The sequence below is a fragment of the Dendrobates tinctorius genome, unplaced genomic scaffold (genome assembly GCF_039654945.1).
Source record: "Dendrobates tinctorius isolate UK_male_01 unplaced genomic scaffold, ASM3965494v1 ptg000063l, whole genome shotgun sequence".
Lineage (NCBI taxonomy): Eukaryota > Metazoa > Chordata > Amphibia > Anura > Dendrobatidae > Dendrobates > Dendrobates tinctorius.
Window position 1 is genome coordinate 32,242,374 of NW_027361731.1, and position 17,695 is coordinate 32,260,068.

Sequence of the window (17,695 nt, forward strand, 5' to 3'; positions counted from 1 at the left end):
TCTTTGCTGATTAGGTTACAGTTCTTCGTTTTGTATGATTTGTGGTGGGATCGGCCTGCCTCACGTATGTGAGTCTGTAACTCCCTGGTAGTCTTTAACCACTTTACCCCCAAGGGTGGTTTGCACCAGGGGAAGAGTCTTGAGGAGATCATTTGCATATTCCCAGTGCCTTCTGGGATAAGTGAAGAGTCTCCGCGAGCTCAACGATCACTGGGTTTTGGCCGTTGCAGCTGAAAAGAGGAAATCGGAAAACCAAAATCCGAAAATCCATCGCAATATGGAAGAGGCCAGGAGCCATTTGGTGAGCTGCACTTCTTGCTACATATTCACAGACTTACCAGTGGAAAAGCCAAACTTCACATGCCACAAATGCAAGCTTGTGTCCCTGTTGGAGGAAAAGTTGCAAAATCTTGAAGAGAGGTTAGCTACGTTGAAGATCATTAAGGAAGGTGAAGAGTTCTTAGAGCAGAATTATCTCTTCATGTTACAGAAAGAGAGGAAATTCGAAGTGCACCTGAAGAAACAGAGGAATGGAGACATGTGACCCAGAGAAGCGGGAGGATCGGGAGGCAGTCAGCGCCCATACTTCTCAGGAACCAGTACCAGGCTCTCACGCAGGAAAACGATGAAGAAATACATCAGGATAAGACTTTGCCCACAAACAGCAACCTTGTATGCCTTCAGAGTCCTCCTGGATGGAGAAAGAAAAACATTGTGAAGAAGAAACGGAGAGTGGTGGTCATGGGGGATTCCCTGTTGAGAGGAACAGAGGCCGCTATCTGCAGACCAGATATAACTTCAAGAGAAATGTGCTGTCTTCCAGGTGCAAAAATTAAAGATGTGTCTGACAGGATATCAGGACTCTTCAGACCTACAGATGACTACCCATTCCTGCTACTACATGTGGGGACAAATGACACCGCAAGAAACGACCTGGAAACCATCTGCAGAGACTTTGAAGACTTAGGCAAGAAAGTGAAAGAACTGGGAGCGCAGGTGGTCTTCTCTTCCATCCTCCCAGTGGATGGCCATGGAGCAAGGAGGTGGAATAAGATTCTGCAGGTGAACAACTGGCTACGTCGATGGTGCTGTCAGCAACAATTTGGATTTATGGATCACGGAGTGAATTACCTTTACGATGGACTACTTGCTAGAGATGGGGTGCACCTTACGAAGACTGGAAAACATGTATTTGGAAGTCGCCTTGCTATACTTGTAAGGAGAGCTTTAAACTAGAACAATGTGGGAAGGGAAGCAAAAGACCAGAAAAAGCCATACACCTGACAAATGCTATTGAGAACTCTGCTATTAGAAGTGGAATGGAAGAACAAAGACAAGAGAATCTAATTAATAAAAATATTGGAGAAAGAGAAACCAATCACAAACTAAAATGTTTCTATACGAATGCACAAAGCATGGGCAACAAACAAGGAGAATTGGAACTACTAACACAGGAAATTAAAAATATGATGTCATTGGAATCAATGAAACTTGGTGGGACGATACACATGATTGGAATACAAGACTAGAAGGATACAACTTATTTGCAAGAAACAGACTTGATAAACGAGGAGGAGGTGTCGCATTGTATGTTAGAAACGCGTATATCTGCACAGAGATTGAAGCTTCAGAGACTGGGAGTTCTGTGGAAACTGTTTGGGTAAGAATACAAGGACAGAACAATGGAAAGGACACCATTGTAGGCATTTACTACAGGCCGCCTGTGCAAGCTGAAGATATGGATGAACTCTTTATGCATCAAATGGCCAAGTTCTCCAAAAAATATGACATAGTTGTCATGGGAGATTTCAACTATCCAGACATTTGTTGGGAATCTCTCTCAGGCAAAACTAAAAGGTCAAGGAAATTCTTAGCCTCTCTTGCTGACAACTTTATCTTCCAAAAGGTAGGGGAGAAAACAAGGAGAACTGCTACCTTGGATCTAATCCTTATAAACAAGGAGGAAATGGTTGAGGAGGTAAAAGTGGCTGGGACCCTAGGAGGTAGCGACCATGCTATTTTAGAATTTTGGATAACTAGAGGCGGAAGACCTGTGAAGACTCAGACGTCAAGGTTAGATTTCAGAAAGGCAGATTTTAAGGGATTCAGAAAGAGAATTGGAGGGATCCTATGGCTGGATATCCTTAAAGACAAAAATGTCCAGGAAGGATGGGAAATCTTGAAAAATGAAATTCTCAATGCACAATTGTTAACAATTCCGAAAAGAGGGAAGAATAGGAAGCATTTAAGGAAGCCAGGATGGATGAACACAGAACTTAAGCACATGCTAAAAAGGAAGAAAAAAATGTTTATAAAATGGAAAGAGGGAGGCATATCTAAAGAAGAATATAATGCTGTCTGCAGAACCTGCAGGGCACAAATCAGATCAACTAAAGCTGACAATGAATTGAGGCTTGCAAGAGATGTCAAAAGCAATAATAAAGGATTTTGGGGATATGTCAAAAGTAATAGAAAAGTCAAAGATGCTATAGGATTTTTACAGGATGAAAATGATGAAATGGTAAGACAGGATGTTGAGAAGGCCGAACTTTTAAATTCCTATTTTGCATCTGTTTTCTCTCAGAAAGGAAATGTAACATCAACTGTTCTTCACTGTCCTATTAAGGGAATAGAAGAATCCAGGATATCTATAAACAGAAAGATAGTGAGGAAACACTTAGCTAACCTAAATTAATTCAAGTCTCCAGGTCCAGATGAATTACACCCCAGAGTACTGAAGGAGATAGCAGAAGAAATTTTTGAACCCCTCTCCACAATCTTTGAAAATTCTTAGAGAACATGAGAAGTCCCAGAAGACTGGAGAAGAGCAAATGTTGTTCCTATCTTCAAAAAGGGGAAGAAGGTGGACCCAGGCAACTATAGGCCGGTGAGTCTGACTTCTATACCAGGAAAGATTTTTGAACAAATTATTAAACAACATGTATGTCAGTACCTGGATAAGAATGAAGTGATTAAACAGAGTCAGCATGGGTTTGTAACTAATAAGTCATGTCAGACTAACTTAATTTCCTTCTACGATGGAATCACTGATTGGGTGGATCAAGGAAATGCTGTAGATATAGTATATCTTGACTTCAGCAAAGCATTTGACAAAGTATCTCATACAATCCTTATTGAAAAATGACTAAGTATGGACTGGACAAGGCAACTGTTAGGTGGATTCATAACTGGCTTAGTGATCGGACCCAAAGAGTGGTCGTAAATGGCTGCACATCCAGTTGGAAGAATGTCTCAAGTGGGGTACCACAGGGCTCTGTCCTGGGCCCTGTATTGTTCAACATCTTTATCAACGATTTAGATGAAGGAATTGAGGGTAAACTGATTAAATTTGCTGATGACACAAAGCTAGGAGGGATAGCTAATACTAGAAAAGAGAGAGCGAGGATTCAAAAAGATATAAATAGACTGGAGAAGTGGGCAGCAACTAACAGAATGGTTTTAACAGGGAAAAATGCAAAGTACTACATCTGGGCAATAAAAATGAAAAAAGCATATACAGAATGGGAGGAATAGGTCTAAGCAACAGCACATGTGAAAAAGACTTGGGTATACTAATAGATCACAGACTGAATATGAGTCAACAGTGTGATGCAGCAGCAAAAAAGGCAAATGCAATTCTAGGATGTATTAACAGAAGCATACAGTCTAGATCACGTGAAGTCATTATTTCCCTCTACTCCTCTTTGGTCAGACCTCATCTGGAATATTGTGTCCAGTTTTGGGCACCACATTTTAAAAAAGACATCAACAAACTGGAGCAAGTTCAGAAAAGAGCGACCAGAATGGTGACCAGTCTGCAAACCCTGTCTTATGAGGAAAGGTTGCAGGATTTGGGAATGTTTATTTTGCAAAAGAGAAGACTGAGAGGAGACTTAATAGCTGTCTACAAATATTTAAAGGGCTGTCAGATTGTAGAAGGATCACCTTTATTCTCATTTGCACAAGGAAAGACTAGAAGCAATGGGATGAAACTGAATGGGAGGAGACACAGATTAGATATTAGAAAAAACTTTTTGACAGTTAGAGTGATCAATGAGTGGAACAAGCTGCCACAAGAAGTGGTGAGTTCTCCTTCAATGGAATTCTTCAAACAGAGGCTGGACAGACATCTGACTGGGATGATTTAGCGAATCCTGCTTTGAGCAGGGGGTTGGACCAGATGGCCCAGGAGGTCCCTTCCATCTCTACGATTCTATGATTCTATGCACGTTCATGACCGGGCCAATTTTTACAATTCTGATCACTGTCCCTTTATGAGGTAATAACTCTGGAGCTTCCATGGATCCCGGTGATTCTGACTTTGTTTTCTCGCGACATATTGTACTTCATGTTAGTGGTAAAATTTCATTCATAAAACTTGCGTTTATTTGTGAAAAAAACAAATTTGGCGAAAATTTCGCAATTTTCCAACTTTGAATTTTTATGCCCTTAAATCACAGAGATACGGCACACAAAAAACTTAATAAGTAACATTTCCCACATGTTTACTTTACATCAGCACAATTTTGGAACCAAAATTTTTTTTGTTAGGAAGTTATAAGGGTTAAAATTTGACCAGCGATTTCTCATTTTTGCAACACCATTTTATTTTTACGGACCACATCACATTTGAAGTCACTTTGAGGGGTCTATATGATAGAAAATACCCAGAAGTGACACCATTCTAAAAATTGCACCCCTCAAGTTGCTCAAAACCACATTCAAGAAGTTTATTAACCCTTCAAGTGCTTCACAGGAATTTTTTGAATATTTAAAAAAAAATTAACATTTAACTTTTTTTCACAAAAAAAATATTTCAGGTTCAATTTTTTTTATTTTACCAAGGGTAATAGGAGAAATTGGACTGCAAAAGTTATTGTGCAGTTTGTCCTGAGTACGCTGATACCTGATATGTGGGGGGACAACCACTGTTTCGGCGCATGGCAGAGCTCAGAAGGGAAGGAGCGCCGTTTGACTTTTTCAATGCAAAATTGGCTGGAATTCTGATCGGACGCCATGTCACGTTTGGAGAGCCCCTGATGTACCTAAACAGTGGAAACCCCCCACAAGTGACCCCATTTTGGAAACTAGACCCCCCAAGGAACTTATCTAGATGTTTGGTGAGAACTTTGAACCCACAAAGGCTTCACAGAAGTTTATAACGTACAGCCGTACAATTATAAAATCATATTTTTTCCACAAAAATGATCTTTTCACCCTCAATTCTTACTTTCCCAAGGGTAACAGGACCCTAAAAGTTATTGTGCAATTTGTCCTGAGTACGCTGATACCCCATATGTGGGGGTAAACCACAATTTGGGCGCATGGCAGAGCTCGGAAGGGAAGCAGCGCCATTTGACTTTTTTGGCTGGAATTGAGATCGGACACCATTTGGCATTTGGAAAGCCTCTGATGTACCTAAACAGTGGAATCCCCCAAGTGACCCCATTTTGGAAACTAGACCCCCTAAGGAACTTATCTAGATGTGTGGTGAGCACTTTGAACCCCCAAGGGCTTCACAGAAGTTTGTAATGCCCGGGCGTGAAAATAAAAAAATCTTATTTTTTCCACAAACATGATCATTTAGTCCCCAATTTTTTTTATTTTTCCAAGGGTACCAGGAGAAAATGGACCCCAAAAGTTGTTGTCCAATTTTTCCTGAGTACCCTGATACCCCATATGTGGGAGAAAACTACTGTATGGGCCCACGTCGGGGCTCGGAAGGGAATTATTGACGTATTGGAATGCAGACTTTGATGGAATGCTCTGCGGGTGTCATGATGCCTTTGGAGAGCCCCTGATGTACCTAAACAGTGGATACCCCCTACAAATGACACCATTTTGTAAACTAAACCCCCTAAGGAACTTATCTAGATGTGTGGTGAGCACTTTGAACCCCCAAGGGCTTCACAGAAGTTTATAACGCCCGGGCGTGAAAATAAAAAAATCATATTTTTTTCCCACAAAAATGATATTTTTAACCCCAATTTTTTATTTTCCTAAGGGCAACAGGAGAAATAAGACCCCAAAAGTTGTTTTGCAATTTGTCCTGAGTAGGCTGATACCCTATATGTGGGGGTAAAACACTGTTTGGGCGCATGGCAGAGCTTGGAAGGGAAGGATCACCATTTGACTTTTTCAACGCAGAATTGGCTGGAATTGAGATCAGACGCCATGTTGCATTTGGAGAGCACCTGATGTGCCCAAACAGTGGAAACCCCCCAATTCTAACTCCAACCCTAACCCCAACACACCCCTAACCCTAATCTCAGCCCTAATCCTGGCCCTAACCCTAGCCCTAACCCTAATGGGAAAATGGAAATAAATACATTTTTTTAATTTTATTATTTTTCCCTAACTAAGGGGGTGATAACGGGGGGTTTGATTTACTATTTATGGCGGTTTTTATGTTTGGCAGCTGTCACACGAGAAAAGACGCTTTTTATTGTAAAAATAGTTTTTGCATCACCACATATTGAGAGCTATAATTTTTCCATATTTTGACCCACAGAGTCATGTGAGGTCTTATTTTTTGCGGGACGAGTTGACGTTTTTATTGGTACCATTTTCGGGCATGTGATATTTTTTCATCGCTTTTTATTCCGATTTTTGGGACGCAGAATGAACAAAACCCAGCGTTTCATCAATTTCTTTTGGGGGGTGCGTTTACACCATTCCATGTGTGGTAAAATTGATAAAGCGGTTTTATTCTTCGGGTCAGTACGGTTACAGCGATACCTCATTTATGTTGTTTTTTTATGTTTTGCCGCTTTTATGCAATGAAAACAATTTTATATAAAAAATAATTATTTTTGCATCGCTTTATTCTGCGAGCTATAAGTTTTTTATTTTTTTCGCTGATGATGCTGTATGGTGGCTCGTTTTTTGCAAGACAAGATGACGTTTTCAGCGGTACCATGGATATTTACATGCGTCTTTTTGATCGCGCGTTATTGCACTTTTTGTTCGGCGGTATGATAATAATTCATTATTTTTTGCTTCGTTTTTTATTTTTATTTTTTAAGGGGTTTGCTAAAGGGGTTAACTAATGGGACAGTTTTATAGGGCAGGTCGGAACGGACGCGGCGATACCAAATATGTGTACTTTTATTGTTTTTTTTATTATTATTATTTCCAAAAAATGAATTTATTAGGGAATATTTTTTCCTTTTTTTTTAAATTTATTTAGCGATTTTTTTAAAATTATTTTTACACTTTTTTTTTTTAACTTTATTAGGTTGTCCCAGGGGGGACATCATTGTCCTGTGACAGATCGCTGATCTGTCACATCACAGATCACTGTGACAGATCAGCAATCTGTCACAGGCAGTGTGCAGGTTTCCTCCTTGCCTGCGCTTTGCAGGCACTGAGGAAGTCGGCTCCCTACAAGCCCCCGAAGGTCCCCGTCGCCATCTTGGATCCGGGGACCTGCAGGGAAAGGGCCCCCCCACAGCAGCGCTGCACATTGCGCTGCTGTGGGGGGGGGCTCAGGGAAGCACGGAGGGAGCCCCCTTACTGCCGATGCTTACCTTTAACCCCCGATACACCGCGATCGTGTTTGATCACGGTGTGCAAGGGGTTAATCAGCTGACACCCGGCCGTGATCGGCGGCGTTCACCACGTGGGTGCCGCTGATCGCGCTAGACGTACTATCCCGTCCATGGGCATAGGGGCCCGGGTCCCATGGACGGGATAGTATGTCTGATGTCAGAAAGGGGTTAAAATAAGGTCTCCATTACCTCTTCCAAATGCCTGAGATCTAAATTCAAGACATCTCAGCTCTGCACTATTATACACAGTTCTCTATAAATGTGTAATATTTCTTCTAGAAAATCATCTGTCAGAAAATATTGGAGCTTACGATAGTTTAGATTGTGACGTCACCGAGCCCCATACTCTAATTACCCAGAGAGGTTTCACCACTAGCTGCTCATTTATTACTGATGAAGACTGTTGAGTTAGACTATAATACATCTACTGAAATGATCAATCTTCGGTTTTCAACTACAGTAGTTAGTGCCGAAAATGCTGATTTAACCACTTCTTGCAGCCAGTTTTGCCTTCGTAATCAGACCCCATTTTTCAAATCTGACGTATGACAATTTATGTGGTGATAACTTTGAAATTCTTCACAAAGGATAATAGGAAACAAATTGACATTACAAGTTATTTTCCAACTTCTCTTGAATACGACAAAACCCTATATACGGTTGTACACTACTGTCTGGGCACATGGCAGGGTTAAGAAGGGAAAGAGCGCCATTTAGTTGTATGAAGGCAAATTTTGCTGGAATAGTTCGACGACAAAATTTATTGGGGGCATTGTTCATGGTCAATTGGCAGCTCAAAAGATGTCCACCATGAAGAGGCTTGGTGCTATCTACTACATTTTCCAGATCCAAGGGATTGTCTTGCTCATCACCCTTTAACCCTTCTACATGGATCTGGACTTACACAAAGACTCCTAGGCTTGGGCAATGGTGTTACCTGTTGTTTTGTGCTGAGAAATAGCAAGAAGAATAGATAGTCAAGTTAGAACTGGGAGAGGAGAGAAAATAAAAAGTTATAAGATGCAAGAGTAGTCCGTAAACAGAGCGGCTTCATAACAGGAAGCAAATGCACAAGCTGGGAGCTGACCCCTGAGGACTGAACCGGAGAAGGCCAAGGCTGTATCTGACAGCTTTCGGTAATATGCTTCAAGCTTTAGTAGGGTGCGGTGCTTTCCAATTGGCTGAAGCTGGGAGCAGATTACTTCATCTGGACAGCACACACACATATACTGCCAGACTGGACGGTACTACTGGTCCCAGACATCCTAATCTTAGTGGCTGAACAGTGCCTGTGCCGCCTACAGCTTCTGTTTCTAACATCGCCTCCATCACCGGTGCTGCCTGCAGAATGAATAAGATGGCACCTGGTGACAGAAGCAGACGTCACCGGAGCAGATCCTGGAGAAAATGACACATACCGTTTGAAGAAGTCTCAATATGACAAAATGTCAGAAATCCAGAGCAGCAGAAATCCTCATAAAGTGACTACATTTTGGAAATTATAACCCTCGGTCAATTAATCTATAAGAGTAGTGACTATTTTGACTCCACAGGCACTTTGTGGAAATTAGCACACAGGGGATGTTGGAGAGTGAAGATTACAAATGTGCCATATTATTGCCCAGCACATAATGCCCAGATTGTGCTCCACTAGACACGCACATAGAAAACTAAGTGGGTCCTTCTCATTACAGTGATGCCAAATACATGGATGGTAAATGTGGTTTAGGTACACTGCAAAGCTCAGAAGCGAGGGGGAGATTTGACTTGGAAAGAGTGCATTTTGCTGGATTTGTTTATGAAAGCCATGTTGCTTTTCAAGAGTCTTTGAGCCGCTAATAATATGGACATCTGTTTTTTCTATGACAGATGATGGACCTGAGTGGGAACTTGTTTTTTGTGAGTTGAGTAGGAGTTTTTATTGGTGGTATTTTCGCCTTCATATCATTGATGGGTTACTTTTTATTTATTATATTTGGGAGGCAGAATGAACAAACAGTTCAACACCACACACTACTGGTTCATCCTCTAACTTTTTCTATTAGACTGTGAACTGTCATTGACACTTGGTCAGTCATTCAATATTTTTACATAACTTGCCATTTTTACAGACAGTTTAAGTAGCCATTTTCAAAAATATAAAATTCAAGGATATTTTATTCAAAATAATTGTTTTTTTTCTTAGCAGATGACTCTAACGGGAGATCAGGACAGCTGATATCTTCAATTTTTAAATCAGATGATCTCGAAATCCCACAGGATGCAACTGAAGTGATTGCCAATGCTCCAGATATACCAGCATCCCTTTACAGTAAAGATCTGTCATCTGATCCTGTGAAACAGGACCTGTCTTCTGACTTATTACTGACTACTAAGGAAAATGAAAGTAGCAAAATAAGCATCAAAAAAGAAACTGCTCCTAAAGAAGATAAGTCATTTTCACATTCAGAATATAGAAATCGATTTCCCCTCAAAAAGTCGTTTCTTAACCATCAAAAAAATCAAACAACGGAGAAAAGATTTTCTTGCTCCAAGTGTGGGAAATGCTTTAACAGGAATTCAAACCTTGTTAGGCATGAGAGAACTCACACAGAAGAGAAACATTTTTCCTGTTCAGAATGTGAGAAATATTTTAAATATAAATCTAATCTTGTTATACACCAGAGAACTCACACAGGGGAGAAGCCTTATTCCTGTTCAGAATGTAGGAAATGTTTTGCACGTAGATCACAACTTGTTAACCACCAGAGAACTCACACAGGAGAGAAGCCTTATTTCTGTTCAGAATGTGGGAAATATTTTAAACATAAATCTAATCTTGTTAGACACCAGAGAACTCACACAGGGGAGAAGCCTTTTTGCTGTTCAGAATGTGGAAAGGATTTTAACCAGAGATCATCTTTGGTTAAGCACCAGAGAATTCACACAGGGGAGAAGCCTTTTTCCTGTTCAGAATGTGGGAAATGTTTTATACAGAAATCAGATTTTGTTAATCACCAGAGAACTCACACACGGGAGAAGCCGTTTTGCTGTTCAGAATGTGGGATGTGTTTTCACCAGAAATCAAGTCTAGTTATTCACAAGCGAACCCACATAGGGGAGATGCCTTTTTCCTGTTCAGAATGTGGGAAGTGTTTTAACCAGAATTCAGATTTGGTTAAGCACCAGCGAACCCACACAGGGGAGAAGCCTTTTTCCTGTTCAGAATGTGGGAAATGTTTTATCCAGAATTCAGATTTGGTTAATCACCATAGAACTCACACAGGGGAGAAGCCTTTTTCCTGTTCAGAATGTGGGAAATGGTTTACACATAAATCAAATGTTGTTAGGCACCAGAGAACTCACACAAGGGAGTAGCCTTTTTCCTGTTCATAATAATAATCGTTATTTATAGAGCGCCAACATATTCCGCAGAGTTGACAGTTTAACAGTTTCAAACACAACAGTCGTAACAACATTAACCCCTTAGCGACAGAGCCAGTTTGCAGCTTAATGACCAGGCCAATTTTTACAATTCTGACCACTGTCCCTTTATGAGGTTATAACTCTGGAACGCTTTAATGGATCCCGCTGATTCTAAGACTGTTTTTTCGTAACATATTGTACTTCATATTAGTGGTAAAATTTCTTCGATAAGTCTTGTGTTTATTTATGGAAAAAATGGAAATATGGCGAAAATTTTGCAATTTTAAAACTTTAAATTTTTATGCCCTCAAATCAGAGAGATGTGTCACACAAATTTCTTAATAAATAACATTTCCCACATGTCTACTTTACATCAGCACAATTTTGGAAGCAAAATTTTTTTTTTGTTAGGAAGTTATAAGGTTTAAAAGTTGACCAGCGATTTCTCATTTTTACAACAAAATTTACAAAACCATTTTTTTTAGGGACCACATCATATTTAAAGTCATTTTGAGGGGTGTACATGACAGAAAATACCCAAAAGTGGCACCATTCTAAACACTAGACCCCTCAAGGTGCTCAAAACCACATTCAAGAAGTTTATTAACCCTTTAAGTGCTTCACAGGAACTAAAGCAATGTGGAAGGAAAAAATTAATATTTAACATTTTTTTGCAAAAAATTTACTTCAGAACCAATTTTTTTTATTTTCACAAGTGTTAAAAGAGAAAATCAACCACAAAATTTGTTGTACAATTTCTCCTGAATACGCCGATACCCTATATGTGGGGGTAAACCACTATTTCAGCACACGGCAGAGCTCGCAAGGGATGGAGCGCCGTTTGACTTTTTCAACGCAGAATTGGCTGGAATTGAGATCGGATGTCATGTTGCGTTCGGAGAGCCCTTAATGTGCCTAAACAGTGGAAACCTCCAACAAGTGACCCCATTTTGGAAACTAGACCCATTAAGGAACTTATCTAGATGTGTGGTGAGCGCTTTGAACCCCCAAGGGCTTCACAGAAGTTTATAACGTAGAGCCGTGAAAATAAGAAATCTATTTTTTTCCACAAAGATGATCTTTTCGCCCCCAAATTTTTATTTTTTACAAGGGTAACAGGAGAAATCATACCCGCACAGTTGTTATGCGATTTGTCCTGAGTACGCCGATACCCCATATGTGGGGGGGAACCACTGTTTGGGCGCATGGGAGAGCTCGGAAGGGAAGGAGTGCCATTTTGGAATGCAGACTTTGATGGAATGGTCTGCGGGCATCATGTTGCGCTTGCAGAGCCCCTGATGGGCCTAAACAGTGGAAACCCCCCACAAGTGACCCCATTTTGGAAATTAGACCCCCTAATAAACTTATCTAGATGTGTGGTGAGCACTTTGAACTCCCAAGCGCTTCACAAAAGTTTATAAACGCAGAGCCGTGAAAATCAAGTCTTTTTTTATTTCCACAAAAGTGATTTTTTAGACCCCAATTTTTAGACCCCCAAAGTTGGCAAATAGTGGAAACCCTAACCCCAACACACCCCTAACCCTAATCCAAACCCTAACCCTAATCCCAACCCTAATCCTAATTCTAACCCTAATTCTAGTTCGCCCTAACCCTAATTCTAACCCTAGTCGTGACCCGAGCCCTAACCCTAGCACAACCCTAACCCTAGCCCAACCCTAACCCTAGCCCAACCCTAACCCTAGCCCAACCCTAACCCTACCCTAACCCTAGCCCTAACCCTACCCTAACCCTACCCTAGCCCTAACCCTAACCCTAATGGAAAACTGAAAAAAAAAATATTTTCTTTATTTCATTATATTGGCCTATATAAGGGAGTGATAAACGGGGGGGTTATGTACTATTTTTTTTATTTTGATCACTATGATCGTTTATCATAGTGATCAAAATAATGAATGGAATCTGCCAGCCGGAGCCGGCAGATTCCCGGCGGGCGCATTGCGCATGCGCCCGCCATTTTCAAGATGGCGGCGCCCATCGGAGGATGCTGGCGGGACGTGGGACCACCGGGAGGGGACGGAGGGCCACGGAGAGGTACCGGGGGGGATCAGGGACCCTATTTCTCTCTCCTCTGATGTGCGATCACATCAGAGGAGAGAGAAATTAAATGTAAAATCGCGGCTTTTTTTTTTTTGCGGTCGCCGTTATAGGGTTAATAACGGCGATCGCAAAAGCGGGGGTCGGTAAAAACCGACCGATTCATGTTCTCTGGGGTCTCGGCTACCCCTGGCAGCCGAGACCCCGGAGAAAATCCAACACTGGGGGGCGCTATTCACTTAAATCACAGCGCCGTGAATTAACGGCGCTGTGGTTTTAGTACCCTTAATTACCGCCGTTAAAAGGCGTATCGGCGGTCGTTAAGGGGTTAACAATAATACAATAATTAAAGCAAAATAAAACGACCCTGCTCATGAGAGCTTACAATCTACAGTGTGGGCTATTTATATGGCTACACCTAAATAAAATGGGAATGCTTGGTGACCCAGGTCGGCGTGCTGAATTTGCAGAATGGGCAAAACAAAAATTGGAACAGGACCCTTAGTTTACGCAGAACATTATGTTCAGTAATGAGGCAAACTTTTTTGGGTGGGCCATTTATATGGATACATCTAAATAAAACAGGAATGGTGACAGATTTCTTGCTTAGGGTGTCTTGCACTGAAATCTGCTGCAATGACCTGGGTACTGCGTTCAACAGACATCAACATAATTTCTATCCACTCCTCACGTGTTAACCTGTGCAACATGTCAATGGCTGTAAACAAAGAGAAACTTGAAAATAACTCATGAAAGAATAAAGTTATGTTAAAACCAAGAACACCATTGTTTTTCTTGTGAAACTCTCAATAAGTTTGATGTGTCACATGACCCTCTTCTCATAGAAAAAAATAAAGTTGGATCCAAAATGGCCAACTTCAAAATGGCCACCATGGTCACCACCCATCTTGAAAAGTTTTCCACCTCCCATATACTAATGTGCCACAAACAGGAAGCGGATATCACCAACCATTCCCATTTTATTTAGGTGTATCCATATAAATGGTCCACCCTGTACAATGAGGTGAGGGAGATACAAAGTACAGGTGTGTATTTACAATGATAGTCCAGTCATCTTGAGGGAGTGGCAGATAGATGGAGATAGTGAATTGGCTACATACGCACATTTACAAATAAAATGTTTTTTGTTTAGGGAATGTGATAGGCTGCTCTGAACAAATGTGTTTTGAGGGAATGCCTAAAACTGGGCAAGTTGTGGCTGGTCCAAATTTCTTGTGGTAGAGCATTCTAGAGGATTGGCGCAACACGGGAGAAATCTTGGAGTCGGGAGTGGGAGGTACGGATTACTGCAGAGGTTAGTCAAAAGTAATTTAAAGAGCACAGCGATCGGCTAGGCCGATAGACAGAAATGAAGCAGGAAATGAAAGGGGGTGCTGCACTGTGGAGAGCTTTGTGGGTGAGGACAAGTACTTTGAATTGGATCCTATAATGAATGGGCAGTGTTATGAATGAGTCACTGGAGGAGGAAAAAACAAAAAGGCAAGCTAAGTCCAGAAAACCAGAGAGGTTGGTAACTAGCAGATTGCAGACCCCTGATCCTATTCACAACAACTAACAGTAGCCGTGGCGCATTCCTACGATGATCCTAGATGCCTCGTCACAGCCGGAGAGCTAAATAAGCCTAAAGAAAGAAAGGGGAAATCTAAACAGCCCCAGAGCAGACCCCAAAGCAATAGACAGCCCCCAACATGTATTGTTGGTGAAAAAAGATGAAAACACAAACACAGACAGAAAGACAGGCAGAGCAAACGATGGGGCCCAACTAACTAGATAGGACAGGACAGAAAAGATGCTGGCTGCAATCTGCAAAAACCCTACCAAAAATGTCCCAACATGTCTGATAGGAAAAAGGGCCCTGAAGTCACTAGACTTCAAAATCCCTATATCAGCACTCCGATATATTCTGAGGACAGAACAAAAGAGATTAAACCGATCAAGGACAAAAATGGAAATTCAGCAAAGCCCCAGCCGGGGCTGGCTGAACACAAAACTAAGTAAATCAGACAAAATCTCATGGAACAATAACAGAGCAAAACTTAGCTTTAGAAGACAGGAACTGAACTGGAGGCCAGACCTCAGAGCAGGAGAAAATCACCAGCAACCCTACAGGGCGTCGGCTGCCTTATATCCACTCAGAGATTCCTGATGTCCAATCGCAATCCACCTGTTCAGGTGGCAGGTCTCTCCCATCCAAATCAGCTTCACCACCTCCTTTCACCAGCAGAGGGAGTTCATCGGACACCAAAGGTGAACTAGAAAATGAGCTCACAACAGGGCAGCCAGTATAACGACTGGCGAAGAGCAGACGTGTCCCAGTACCTATTAGCCAGATGGACGACTCTGGCTGCTGCATTAAGGATGGACTGGAGAGGGAAAGTCAAGTGAGGGGGAGGCCAATTAATAGAGTATTACAGTAGACCTGGCGGGAGTGTATCAGGGCGACAGTGAGGGTTTTTGTTGGTTCCATGGTGAGAAAAGGGTGGATTCTAGAGATGTTCTTTAGGTGTAAGCGGCACGAGCGGGCAACAGATTGTGTATGGGATGTGAAGAAGAGATTGGTGTCAAGCATAACACCCAGACAGCACGCCTGCTGCCGGGGTATAATTATGGTGCCACCCACAGAGAGGGAAATGTCAGAGTTAGGGAGTTTAGTAGACGACGGGAGCGGAAGAAGTTCAGTTTTGGAAAGGTTGAGTTTCAGATAGAGAGCGGACATGATGTTGGAGACTGCGGACAAGTACTGAGCACTGATGTACCCCAACAGTGAGAGGAAGAGGAGATAAAGTGGAGCCAGCAAACAAAACACTGATGGAGCAGTCAGAGAGATAGGAAGAGAACCAGGAGAGAGCAGTGTCCTTAATGCCTAGTGACTGGAGCCTAGAGAGTAGGAGATGGTGGTCAAAAGTGTCGAAAGTTGCAGAAAAGTCAAGAAAAATGAGCAGAGAGTGGTCACCGTTACATTTTGCCATCAGAAGGTCATTGGTCATTTTAATGAGTGCAGTTTTTGTCTAATGTAGGAGGCAGAAGCCGGACTGTGAAGGGTCTAGGAGGGAGTGAATGGAGAGGTAACAGGTAAGGTGGGAGTAGACCATGCGCTTCAAGAGTTTAGAGATGAAGGGGAGATTGGAGACTGGTCTGTAGTTGTTTGTGCAGGATGGGTCGAGAGCGGGTTTCTTTAATAATGGAGTAATGATAGTGTGTTTGAAAGAGGAGGGGAAATGTCCGAGGAGAGGGAGAGATTAATGATTTTAGTTAGGTGGGTTGTGACGACTAGAGAAAGAGACTGAAGTAGATGTGAGGGAATGGGGTCAGTAGAGCACGTAGTTGGACAAGAAGAGAGGAGCCTGGAGACTTCTTCTGTGATGGGATCAAATGTGGAGCATGAGCCAGGGGAAATGCAGGGAGGGATGAGACAGCACCTGGTGTCTGGGAGTGGATTTCCTGTAGATATTATCTATTTTCTCTGTAAAGTGGGAGGCCAGGTCATCAGCACAAATGTCTGTGATAAGGGCTTGTGCTTTTGGCCTGAGGAGGGAGTGAAAGGTGTCAAAAAGTTTCTTGGGGTTGTCGGATAGTGAGGAGATCAGGGTGGTGAAGTAGGTCTGTTTGGCTGTTTGGCGAGGTGAAGGGCAGAGTTATAGGATCTTAACATAAATTTGAAGTGGGGCTGTTAATGGGGATGGTGAAGTCTCAAAGCATAAGGGTTGGTAGTTCTGAAGACATGAATTGCGACAGCCAGGCAGAGAAACAGTCCAGGAAGTGGGTGAATGAGCCTGGGGGCTGGTATATGACCGCTACTCTGGGGGAGAGGGGACAGAAGAGCCTGATGGTGTGGTCCTCAAAAGAAGGGAATGAGAGTGATTGAACTGGGGGGATGACCTGGAAAGTTCATTGTGGGAACAGAAGTATGCCGACTCCACCACCAAGTCTGTTTGTGGGTCTTGGGGAATGGGAGAATTGTAAGCCACCATGGGAAATGGCAGCAGGGGAGACAGGGTCAGAATCCTGAATCCAGGTTTCTGTGAGGACCAACTGATTAAGAGAGTTATTCAGAAAGTAATTTTGCAGGAAATCAAGTTTGTTACATACAGACCGTGGATATCAGAGGGCACAATTAAAAGAAGGAAATGAGGGAGTGCAACTAATATTGATAAGGTTAGTAAGGTTTCGATGTGAGGTAGGGTAGGGGTTGAAGGATGGTGGACCAGGGTTGGACAAGATGTCCCCTAAAATCAGTAGGAGCAGGAAGATAAAGAGCAAGTAGTTATTGGAATTGTCAGAAGTTTTTTTGTGCGATGTGTTTAGGCAAGATGGGCTGAGGTTTTTCAGAAAGGTGAGAATTGCATGGGAGCTGTACATGGGAGAGGGAAGTATGGAGGGGCTGATGTTTATGAGTCTTGATGGAGGGGGGATGGGGCAATGAATGTGGATGGCAAGGGAACACAGGGGGATAGAAATAAAGCACATGGCTAAAAGGGAGAGCAAAGTGTGAGTTACCTGGCTCCTGCCCTGACTAACTGCCATGGTTTAACTGCTTCATCTAGATGCTTAGCTGCTGGGATGCTTTGCTGAGGAGATGCGTGCACCCCACACTGCGTGCACACCTTAGAATGCTTCTAAATTTATAGGCCACACTACAGGGTCAGGAAAGTGATTGTGGGAGC

General features: G+C 42.3%; 1 protein-coding gene across 3 annotated transcripts in view; it reads left to right on the plus strand.

Annotated features, from left to right (window-relative positions):
* LOC141094104 (uncharacterized) overlaps nt 1–11,315 on the plus strand; it is a 66,152-nt gene extending 54,837 nt beyond the window's left edge. For 2 of the 3 annotated variants that reach the window (XM_073579831.1, XM_073579832.1), the window contains exon 12: nt 9,736–11,315. In XM_073579831.1, coding sequence (XP_073435932.1) covers nt 9,736–10,907 — 1,172 coding nt within the window. In that variant the 3' untranslated portion in view covers nt 10,908–11,315. The remainder of the gene's footprint in view (nt 1–9,735) is intronic. The other variant, XM_073579833.1, reaches the window with a different exon arrangement.
* The last annotated feature ends 6,380 nt before the right edge of the window (nt 11,316–17,695 follow it).